This window comes from Rhinolophus sinicus, chromosome 15 (assembly GCF_057876585.1).
Source record: "Rhinolophus sinicus isolate RSI-liver-muscle chromosome 15, RSI-T2T, whole genome shotgun sequence".
Taxonomy (NCBI): Eukaryota; Metazoa; Chordata; class Mammalia; order Chiroptera; family Rhinolophidae; genus Rhinolophus; species Rhinolophus sinicus.
This window is the reverse complement of record NC_142515.1, coordinates 18166505-18179389: the sequence shown is the minus strand read 5'-3', so window position 1 is coordinate 18179389 and position 12885 is coordinate 18166505. Positions and strand designations below refer to the sequence as shown.

At 35.8% G+C, this 12885-nt stretch overlaps 1 protein-coding gene across 1 annotated transcript in view; it reads right to left on the bottom strand.

Annotated features, from left to right (window-relative positions):
* The window catches only part of LOC141572785 (uncharacterized), a 42948-nt gene extending 30440 nt beyond the window's left edge, over positions 1-12508 (bottom strand). Inside the window, exon 1 of the mRNA XM_088792647.1 lies at positions 12433-12508. Within this exon, the coding sequence (XP_088648773.1) occupies positions 12433-12508 (76 nt within the window). The remainder of the gene's footprint in view (positions 1-12432) is intronic.
* Positions 12509-12885: the final 377 nt, after the last annotated feature.

Sequence of the window (12885 nt, the reverse complement as noted above, 5' to 3'; positions counted from 1 at the left end):
TTCTAAGTTTTCTCCTCTGTAAATCATTGGCAGCAAAAACTATCTTAAAAAGTTGTTGTTTGGGTTTGGTGATGAATTTTTAGATATGATACCAAAGCATGATTCATGAAAGAAGTAATTGATAAGCTGGACTTCAATAAAATTACAAGTTTCTACTCTCAAAAGACCCTGTCAAGAGGGGGAGAGGAGAGGATACACAGGAAGTCTCTGTACTCTCTATTTTGCTCTAAACCTAAAACTACTCTAAAGAATGTGGTCTCTTTAAAAAAAAGAAGAAGAAGAAAAAGAAAAAGAGTTTAGAGTTGTTATGAGAATTAAATAAGATGATATCCATGAGGTGCTCTGTGTAATTGTGGGTGTAGTATCAATGTTAAGAAAAATTATTATTATTGGCTTCCATCTCTTTTTAAATATGGTTTCAGTGTTTATCTTAATAGGTTAAAATAGATCATAGTAGATATTTGTTTTATAGGAAGCTGTTAGAAGAATACAATTCTTAACATTCAATCCCTAATGCCTATGTCGTTTCTGTTATCAGACAGTCATTTTGTCCGAAGCTCAGTTAGAATAAGAGCGTATAGGCCATGTATGACTTGAACTCCAATGAATTCACTTTGTTATTTACATCAAAAATCCAGAGAAATATTTCTAGGAGTGGCTTTCCTTTTCTCCCTCAGAGATTGTTGGGTCACATCACAGAACATGTCATTGGCCAGCAAGCTTATGAGTCTTAAATTACCATAGTTAAGGTCACCTCAGTGCATGTACACAGTGTAGACCCATAGTTCAATAGATGACTTTAGTTTTCAGTATTATCAATATTGTAGTCTCAGGCCTCTTCATTGGGAAAAAATAGTTTATTAGGTATCAGTCATTCCATCAGTCTTCCAGTTTGGGGAGCAAAGTTCTGTTTGTTTTCCACAGACACATGAAGAGTGTGAAGTCAGGAAGGAGACACTGGATCCCAGTTTGATGGCGTACATTGTCAAAAAGCCTTACTGTTGTCTCTCATTTGGTTCTGCACAGAATGTGTACATAGCTGCTCAATTACAGTAAGCCATCAACCACCAGGAATGCTCACTGCATTTACCATGGATAGAAGGAAACCTGGGATCCAACCAGGGTTGTTGCTGTCAGTGATATGATGAAACTTGTGCTTGTACGACTCTGGGCTCCATTAGCTACCTCCCAAACCATTCCATGTAAACATACAATCTTTAAACATCAAAAACAAAACCAGTATCAGATATTCAAATGAACCTTCAGAACAATTGTTGTGGCCCTATTCACGAGTCTAGCAGATGTTGTCCCTCATAAAAAAATTATGTGAATTGTCAAAGCAGCTGGAACGGGAACATGAACAACAGGAAAGAGAGTATTCTATTTACTCTGTTTCAGAAAAGTGAGAAAAAAACTAAATTGTGAAATCCTTGTTAAAAAAAGGTTGTTTACACATTCTTTTACAAGTCCAGTTTTGGCCCATCAGTGATAATATTTTATTTTATCATTTTTTATTAAATTTATTGTGGTGACATTGGTTAGTAAAACTATATAGATTTCAAGTGTGTACATCATCTATGTATTGCATTGTGTTTTCACCAACCAAAATCAAATCTTCTGTCGCCATATATTTGACTCCCTCTATCCTCTCCTACCTCCCCATCTCACCACCACTCCCTTACCCTCTGGTAACCAGTAAATTGTTGTCTGTGTCTATGAGTCTTTGCGTGTTTGTTTGTCTTCTTCATTTGTTGCTTTCAGTTTTATATCCCACATATGAGTGAAATCACACTGTTCTTGACTTTTTCTGACTTACTTTGCTTAGCATGATAATCTCAAGATCCATCCATGCTGTTGCAAATGGCAGTATTTATTCTTTTCTTATGGCTGAGTAATATCTTAAATATACTTATTTATAAATTGCCTGTCCTTCATTACTTTAACCCAAGCTTAGTGGGCATGTGATCTGATTTTTAAAAAGAGGGCTGGTTTCCTTCCTTTTGAATTTGGGGGTAGGGATAAGATGAATTGCTAAACTTAACCATATTCAAACTTCATAGATTCCAGGTTATCAAAAAGTCATTTAACTTAAACATACAATTTAAGAGCAGAAACCCAGGTTAAAATCGTGCATTTTCATTTTAATTGCATTTGATTGTTCTTACAATGTTATTACTCTGATAAAAATTGTTTCATTTTGCCACTATGTAGAAAGAAATTCACCCACGGAAATGTGGCTTGAAATCAAGAATATCAAAGATTATTTTTTCTGAGTACCCAGCTGTTGGGCAACATTCCTTTCAGGAAGTTCAGTGTATTAGGCAGAGCCCAGATACTTAGAACTAGGGAGAAAGATGCTATGGAAAAAGCACTTAACTTGACCCTAAGCCATGTCATTAAAAATCACATGACCCTCGAGAAGTCTTATTACCCCCACCATAGTGTTCCATTAAAGACATTATGCTACAAACTACTTAATGCTGCCATACCTCTGAACAAGCTGTTCACTTTGCAGGAAAATCATTTCTCCCTTTTCCCTAAGGTCCACTTAGTACATTCTTTCTCTTCCTTCAAGTCTTTGCTCAAGCAATCCCCCATTAGACCTTTACTGGCTCTTTTAGTTAGAGCTGACTATAAAATGTCTTCAATAATAATAATGACAACTCATTATGGTGGTAATAAGTTTCATTCATTAATCACATTCTTGTGATTTTTTTTTTTTTTTTTTTGTCTACATGCCTGCTGGCCCTATCAGATGTAAGTGTCTTAAAAATAGAAAGTATGCCTTGCTTAACGTTGATTCTATACGATCCATATCACCCATCATGAATTTGCTAGTAGATATTTAATAAATAATGGTTGAATAATGATCTTCCTCAATACCACAAGATAATGTTGACTATTCTCTCCGTCTCACAGAATATTGGATCAGGGAAATTATGAATAATAAAATATGAATAATAATTTTAGCAAATTATGCATATGTCAGAAATATTATAATCTCCCAAAGAGACTCTTTGAGAGAAATCATATAATTGCTTGTCAACAGAATAAGAATATAGGTATTGTGAAAAACCTAATGCACAACCTCAAGCTGCTCATACAGGAACAAACAAACACTATATTCTAAAGCAAAAGAATGGAGATACACTTAGAACCAAAACCCAAATTTAAAATATTTGCAAACTATGGTCAAGACAGCACTGGGTCACCTTCTGTTAATGCTGATCAGGATGGTTACCTAGGCTTTTGGTGGCCTTCATAACCATCTGTGCCCATATGGACACAGCTGGGAGGCGAGAGGAGAGAACAAACTACCAAGATACAAGGGGATACATGAGAACAAGGGAGAACAAGACAAAACAAGAAACACAAAGTTATCTGAATCTTTGTCTTAGCATCACTGATTGTTCTCCCAAGATTTGCCTGAAGATTGTGATAACTTTAATAACCAAATGTTTGCAAATACAACTTATTTCTACAGCTTCCATTCTGAATTTATTGCAGATATATTTTATGGACAGGGAGAAAATATGGAAACAGGTAATGACTTTCTTTGGTAAGCTTGAGGAGAGGTACAATGTCCTGCAACTAAAGTGGCTGGGTCATTTTTCCCTTGCCATTAATACTCCTGCTGGGAGGAGGATAGGGTGGGAGAAACGTATAATACATGTCAGTGCAATATATTGGTACTCATTGTTCTCTCCTGCTGGTCTAGAGAACATAATAAGGTCCATGAAACTCCCATCATCTAGCACAGAGGCTACCACATAATGGGTAACTAAGAAACATCCGATGCAATAAAAATGACTCAATGAATATCCTTTTTAAAAAATATTTTTATTAAAATATAGCTTGCATAAAATATTATATTAGTTTCAGGTGTACATCATAGTTATTCCACAGTACCCATCTGGCACTATACATAGTTATTACCATATTATTGATTATATTCCCTACGCTAAAGAGGTGATCACCACGATAAGTCCAGCAACCATCTGACACCATACCACGCTATCACAGTGTTATTGACTATGTTTCCTATGCTGTACATTGCAGCTCCAACACTTATCAGTTTTATACCTGGAACTTTGAAGCTCTTATTCCCCTTCACCTTTTCCCCTCTTTTTATTTTTTCAATTATAGTTGACATTCAATATTATTTTATATTAATTTCAGGTGTACAGCGTAGTTCTTAGACACTTATATAATTTACAAAGTGATCCCCCTGACTAGTCTAGTATCCATCTGGTACTATCCATAGTTATTGCCACATTATTGACTATGCTTTACTTTACATCCCCATGACTATTTTATAACTACAAATTTGTATTTCTTAATCCCTTCACCTTTTTCACCCATCCCCCCAACCACTTCCTATCTATCACCTCAATAAACCTAGCACCCATCTGACACCATAGTTAGTATAATATTATTGACTATATTCCTTATGCTATTCCCTACATTTAATGACTATTCTTAATAGTAACATATTCAAAGGAAACTGAACCTCAGGTCTATTTAACGAGAAAGTCAGTGCACAGGTAAAGAAACAGGAGTTGAGAGGACAATATTATCCACCAAAGCAAAGGTAATTAATGTATAGTATTTCATGGAAAACATTAAAAGTCATTTATTTTACTGTCTATGCATGTTGGGGAAGGGACATTGTTAGTGTTTTTCCATGATTTTATGTCTCTGCATCCTGAGACAGAGAAGTCAGGAAGAAGAGATGTTCGTTCAGCCTAGATTTTTGACAAGACTTTTATTTGAGAACTAGATAAGTTATTGATATTGTAGACTTGGCCAATTTCAGTATGAAGGAAGGGTACAAAGAAAATTAGGTTGTTATGGGTACTCAATGTGGTCCAGGCACTGTACTCCATTCTTTACGCATATTACCTCATGTAATCCTCATGACAACCTTGGGAGTAGTTATAACTATCCTGACTTTATGGATGTGAAAACTGAGGCATAGCTAGGTGAAGGGACTTAAGTACCCGATCTGTGACACAGCCTAGATTTGATCCCTTGATTTTCTGACACATAAAGTCATCCTCTTCTTTTAATCCCAGGTGCCTGAGATTTGCTGACTTTATGCACACAAATAAATCAATGAGACATTAATAGGGATGTTAAGCAGCTGTCTGTCATGTCAGTAGTAGTGACACTGAAATAGTCAGAGCACTGATGTCCCAGCCATATTTAAGGTGCCAACCTTCCTTTAGCAAAACTTGTGAGAAAAATTAAATTTACCAATATTTATGTAATCATAGACTTAGATATTTTTTACCTTGAAGGTAACTTTGAGGTTTTGTGATTCAACCTCTTCCTTTTACAGAAGAGAAAAATAATATCTGTGAGGTGAATTACCTTACCCAAAGTTACAAAGCAAGAGGGAAGATTAGACCTCAAGATGACTCTTTACAGTACTGGTTCTCTTGCTGCTGTTCCACAATTCCCCTATTAACCAGTCAGTTACAGAATACAGAGACTATGAGAGAAAGACAAGTAGATCTGAGTGGCGTTTTCTGACTTCCATTACTTAAGTCTGGGAAAGATTATCAGGGATGTAAGATTCATGTAGCTAGAGCCTGGAGTTTTGGAGGATATGGGAAATATCATTAGTATTGGATACTGGATGATCCAATTGCTGGCTTCCCTTTTCCCTTATTCATGAAGCACATCAATAAAGAGTAGAATACATCATGAGTGTGAGACTAGGGTCTGACAACATTTAGAGCAAGCAAAAATCATGGTGGGGTTGCTGACTGTTGTGATAAGCACCTCACATTCATAGAACTGGTCTGTTCTAAGGCTTTCTAGGGTAGAAAATATAACATATTCAGGTATTACTCTAAGTACCACCCTTCCCACGGTATTTTCTAATGCTAATAGTTGAGTGAAAGAAATGAAAAACTCTGTTATATCCTCTATGGAAAAGGAATTGAATAGATGATAGTACCTGTGTTTAGTCTATGTGGGGATTTGCGATCAGACTGCGGAGGTGTCCATGAAGTCCCAGGTGATTGTCTTGCCCACAGCCTCATGTTTCAGTGCATCCAAAGGGAAACCAAGCCCTTTAACATGGCCACAGATGATGGTGTCAGGGCAAAACATGCACATCAGAGCAGAGCAAGGCCAATTGTCTCTCAGATGATGTTGCCTCAATCTTTCTTAAAGAAGGATGCTCCTTATCTGAGTAGCAATGTGACACAAGCACATTTTCTTTGTGGGAAGTATAAAAAAATATGTTCAAATACTTTCTCATTTCACAATGAGAAAATATATAATAAAGACTTTTAAGACAAGAACCAGCACAACAAAGCAGCTGCTACTATAAACCAGCTGACCACAACAAATGAATAGCAAGTATAGGTGGACATTCAAACTCTTCACAGCCATCTTCAGTCTTCGAGACTTTTTAAGTCACATACTGCACACACAAAAAGAGTGGAGTTTTCTAAAGTGAAGTTGTTTGAGACAAATCACTTTTTACATCAGTATACAATATGAATACTAAAGATTTCATCTTAAGCCACAAGTACTTATTTACATAATATTAAAGTGATATTTTTAATCATCCTTGAGATGTATATTCATGATCGCTAATTTATTAAATTCACAGTAATAATTTACTGTGTTTTTTCGTAGTACCATCATCAAAAGACTTATTTACAATAACATTCATGATTTGCCATTGTGGAGCCATATTGCTATGACCAACTACTAAATTTGTTTAAAATTTGTTGCTCTCTGTTTCATTTAATTTAAAAAAAATATGATTTGATGTGATTAACTTTATAATCAAGATACTATGGTGCTAAGGAATGTGTGCTAAGGGTTCCAGAGAGAGAGAGATGTGCTGTGTTGAAATCTTGGCTTTTCTATATCATAGCTGTTCAAACTTGCACCATTCTCTTCTCAGTTTTCTCATCTGTGAAATGGAATAGTAATAGTATCTGCCTCACAGAATTAATATAATGATTAAAAGAAAATCTCAATAAAGATCACAACATTGAGCATTATTGGCACTTGATGAATTCCTTTTTTACTAACATCCCAAGCTAGTAAAACATCCCAACAATGATTGACATAAATTCACAATAATGCATCATTCCCAAAATGTTGGTTAGTTTTGTTTTGTTTAAAATAAAGTAACTGAGTATGTGTCATATTTAGAGATAAGTCCTCAAAGGTTAACTTACACTTTTTTGAGAGAGAATTATCAGGGAAATTCTTCACATTAAATTTTCCTATCTTTGATATTAAAAGATAAAGGAAAGAAAGTCACCAGTACTTTGGCTGTCATGAAAGAAGCAGGATTATTTCTTTGGGCTTTCTCCAAGGCTTGCTGTATCCCTCATGGTTAAAGGCAGTGACCAAAGCAACCTCAAGTTTATTTCTGTGAGTTCTTGTAATAACCCTCTCCATAAAAATATCCAAAAGAATAAAATATATATATTAAGATATATATATGCATATATATACATATATACTTATACATGTATATACATATATATATATACATATATACATATATGCATATATATACATATGTATGTGTGTGTGTGTGTGTGTATATATATATATATATATATATATATATATATATATATATATGTATGTATATCTTAAGTGCCTGCATAATGCAAGTAAAAGATACCTGGAGAGGACAATTTTCAGCAAAGTCTCAGAGTATACTAATGGTAAGATTTGGTTAGGAACCCTTCTCCAGCACAGAAAATATAGATGTCCTGCTATTATTCTTGGATTGAGAAAAAAGATCAGCAATCAAATCTATCTGAAACAAAGCTCTATTTATTGCTTGCTAAGCAAAGGACAACTTTGGTTGCAGGACTGTCATTTAGGAAAAAGCAGTGGGCCAATTTTATATAGTATTTTCAGGAAGCCTGGGTTCAGGGATTGGCTGACGTTTAGAAGCACCGTTGTGGATGGGTGGTTTAAAGATTGGCTTGACTTTTAGAAGCAGGGTGGAAATTAGGATGAAGAGAAGGAGACAGTGGTGTCATGTGCTGTAGGGCTGGCACCTATCTTTCATTAAAATTTTATTTTGTTCAGTACATCATTTTTTGTTGTTGTTGCATTACTTTTGATTTTTTAAGATATTGCTTTATAATATTATCTTGATTATTGAGTTACTTGGTGCCTCCTTAAATTTTGTGTTTGACGTGGGTGCCTCACTTGCCTCACCATCATCCTGCCCTATCTGAAGCGTGGGTACTGAAGTAGGGGTGCCATTGATTAAGAGGGGCTGGTTTATAACCAGTTGTTCTGTTACTTGGAATTAGGGTCAGTGAACAGCTGGTATGTTTCTTTGTTCGTTTGTTTTAGTGTTGTTTTTTTTTTTAATTTGAGAGGATTGTGGTGTTTTATTCTCATGATGTTACAATTACCTTTTAAATCTGAATGGTTATCTACCACCATGCTTCAATATTTCAAGCCAGGTATTAGAATATTCAAAAGAACGAACAGTGGGAGAGCACATTTATAAACCCTCTTCATTCTGCTCATTATCTATTCTAAACCTTTCTACTCGTTCTGTGCCATAGACTTACTCCCTCACATCCTGCTTTTGGAACAATTCAGAATGTCCTGCTTCTTCGGTCCCTGCTTATAATCCATCTATGTCTACAATGTCAAAGGCATAGAAATTTACACTTCTGTCTAAAGCTAATTATTCCAACAAGGCATTAGCTTCTCTTTTAATTTTGTTTTAGCTTCTCTTTTAATTTTGTTGTTCTTTCAACTACACTTAGGGCTCAAGTACAGTTCCACAAGTCTCTAATATTATAAAAATAGTATTAATTGAACACCTCATGAATCTAGTTTTTAACCTTAACTTTTTTTACCTTCCACAATTTCTCTGTCTCACTTCCACATTCCCCCATGGTTCATTACAATCAGTTTCACCATCATTACCTACATTAACAGTTTCCCTTATCTTCACTTGCAGGCATCATCAATAGACACTCCTACTCTGAATTCACTAGAAAATGTAAAATCTGTATAATACTGGAACTTTGTAGATTTGATAATCATTGGCCATTTATCTTTGACATGCTCTCCTTCCTTGACTTCTACACGTGATCTTAGCCAAAGGGCCGAGAAGCGATCTCCTTCCTTGACTTCTGTGGCCATCTGGATCTTCTTCTGATTTTCTAATTGTTCCTTTTTGTTTCACTTCCTACTTTCTATTTCTTTCTCAATCTTTTATTTTTATATATTTTAAATTCTCATTCCTAGCCCTCTTCCTCTGACTAAACACAGTATCCCTGGACAACCTTTAATATGACGATGCCTTAGAATTTGTTTATAATAATGACTCATCAACTTACCTCGCCAACTAAGACAGCTCCCTGGTGAATCACACTCATATACTCATTTGCACATTTCCCAGAAATTACAGGAGGTAGACAATTTGCTCACCCTTAAATTTAATAAGTTATTGAATCATCTAGCTTAAATTATCTCAGTTAAGATTACCACAAATTACTTTAAAATATCCCTGATCTTATATTTTACTATCATTTCCCACAGCCAAGTATTCATTAGGTATTATTGATTCAATCACCTTAATAGTGCTTCCTCTCTAGCTTTCTCTGCTCTCATTACTTCTCATTTGGCCTATTTAAGTAGCCTCTGGAGTTAGGTACCTGACTCCGGCTTCTCTACTCTTCCAATCAATCCTCCAGAGATCCAATAAGTGGTCTTTCTATAATGCAAATTTAATTACTTAGTTGTTTGATATATACTGGTGCTTTACATTTCCTTTAGGATACAGTACTATCATAAATAATAAGGCCTTTCATGATCTACCCTCTCTCTCCTAATATATAAAATACATTGACTAGTTTTAAGTATCCCTTGCTAACAACTTAGTGAAGATGCACATTGCCTACTTGTTAAAACTAACCAAAAATTATTTGTGGTCTCACGAGAACTCAGACTCTTTTCTCAAATCACAGAGAAACATGCTATAGTCTCCGACATGGTAGGTGGATGGAATTGGTTAAGAAGACTAGAGGTCAGAGGATCCTGCAGAGTTAGCAGACCGAATAGACCCAGTTTGGGGAGTGATGAGGTAAAGGGTTAATTACTTTAACCAAGAGGCATACAGTTCAAAGGAATTTACATGATTGTTTCCCTATGAATGAAAAACAAAAATACTTGCAAATAAGTAAGTCTCTATTTTTTTTCTGAGTCATTCCTTAAAATACTGTATATATTTTTGTGTGTGATATTGGGACAGAATGTAGAGAGGAGGAAGTGGAGGGAGGAAAGTGTAACTAGTATATACAATTAGTCGTCTGAATATTTTTAGAGTATGAGGTCCCCGAAATACTTGAGAAGGGCAGGCATATAGAAGAGAAAAGTGCAGAGCTTCTCAATCTAAGCTTGATTTGAGTTTGGACTTACTTTTACTCTGAGCAAACCACTTCTCTTTCTGAACATTGTTTTTTGTCATGTATCAAATAAAATTAATAATAATACACACCACACAGGGATGTCTTGAGGTTTAAATGAGCAGATGATTATGAATGTACTTTGTAATTTGTGAATTGCATTTATGTGGGGCTACTGACTTATGGAACCAAAGTGGGATTTTTGTTAAAGGTTCAGGGAATTTTAAGAATATATTTTTGTTCTGATGATGTAGTGAAAAGCCATGACAATAGGAACATAGTTGTCCTAAAATGGCAATGCACATATTTTACATATTTTGGGTTAGGGGAATTTTCTGGAAAGTTCTTTAAGGCTGGTATGTACCATAATCATAATCACAGCTGTTGTCATCATCACTGTCGTAGTAGTAGCACTTGTAGTAAGTGGATAGGACAGAAATCGTCTTAACCTTTAAATGGCAAAACAGATACTAATTTAAAGCTAATTATACTTTTTTGTTGACCAAACTGATACATAGAAACTTTAGGAAGTGAAATATCATCATAAAAGTTTATCAAAGATATTACCAGAACATACTACCTGTTCCCGCACAATTTTTTCCCCTTTGATCACAGAATCAGAAGGAGAAGTAGAATTAGAAACCAAGTTCAGAATTTTGTTCATATCAGGCCACTTTTTTATAGTTATTGATCTTCCTTAGTACTCCCGTCCTTCTTTGGTCCCAGCTCTTGGTTAATTTGGCATCAGAAAAGCAGAGACTCCCGCTGTCTATTGTTATTGCTGATTTCAGCAAAAATTACAGAGTTCAGCCTAGGGAAAAACTGAGCTGAAGAGAAAAAAAAATCTTTTTATGATGTTTTTGTCTTTTTAATTCTCTTGTGGCTGGAATTAGGGAATTCCTGTCAGCACCTCCTCCATGACTTTGTCCAGTTGATTTTTAAATAACTCTAGGGATTGGTCTCTTGCCCCCGGGAATGCATTCTGTCATATCATAGAACTAAATGTTAGAAAGTTATTCTTGATATAATACCTCTGGGCTCAATTCTTGAGAAAATTTCACCTTTTTTAAGAAATCAATGGGAAACAAAAACAGAAAAGGAAGCATTTGGCAGGTGGATGGGGTGAGGGCACGGCAGCATGGAAGTGTAGGGAGCCGTACTGACAAAGCACACACCAGGGAACAAAGGATGTGGGCAGAGCCAGACTACATCAGGCAAAGATGGGCTGAAGAGAAAAAGAGCTCCTCTAAATGAACCTTGGAAAGTAGGACCATCAATGGAATCAACGGAAAATTCTCTCCCGAATTCCTGACGCTCTCTGAGTGGAAATGATCCTCAAATCACTGTTTTTAGAAACATCTAGGGGTTTCTTGAATTCTCAGGTTAACGTCAAGTTAATATGTATAGGCCTGTTTATATATAACATGGGAAATATCAACTATGGGGGTCCTTGAAGTGGGAGCAGGTAAAACAACTTAACTCTCCTCTAGGTTTTAATAAAAACATTAGTTTCTCACACATTCCCACTCAATTCACTGTCTCGTCACATTTCCCTGACTATCTTCTTTGAACCATGAGTTCTCAAAGCTGTGGGTTTGAGAAAGTAATGACATAACAGCAGGCATACAGAACATGAAATAGCCCTTCTGGAACCAGATTCTCCCCTATCCTGCCTGTTTAGGTAGTCAAGGACAGTTTCTCCTGATAAATGTTAAAAGATACATGTGTCAGATAAAATTCTTAGGGTGCTTTTGGGAAATATCTAAAAAGGAGAGATATTCACAGTATTATTTTATCCATATCAGCCAAAATTAGTCATGCTTTGATTCCAAGTTAAGTCTCATTATATTTTGTATACCTCTAAAGTTTCCAGATCCCAGAAAATACAAATCTAATGGATCACATCGTTTTTGGGACAAAACTGAAAAATTCCAATATAATGAACGGGACACTGAATGATCTGGCTCTTGTCTGTCTCTCCACTCTCCCCTCTAGCTGATCTTACCTGCTTTCTGGCCACACTGGCCAGTATGGACCTCTTCAAATGTGTCACTCCTTTGCATGGCCTCAGGGATCTCCATATGCTACAGTTCTCTTGGATTTTACTGACTGCTTCTCTTTATCCTCTTTCTCTCCTACTTAGTTTTTGGGAGCATTGCTTAATTGTCACATTCTTAAGAAAACCTTCCTGAATTTTCACACTCAGACTGGGTCATTTATTTTGTTATAAGTCCCCACCCAGCACTTTTCCTCCAAAGTAGGCATAATTAAAAACATATTTACAGTAGACAATGTATAAATATGCCCCTCATTGAACTGTAAGCTCCAGGAGGACCTAGATCTTGTCTCTTCCATTCATTATCTCACACCTAGTGCCTGCTCAGCGCCCACTGCATTGTGGACCCCTGCATGATTCTGCTGAATAAATAACTGTGTGGATTACAGCTTATAATAAAAA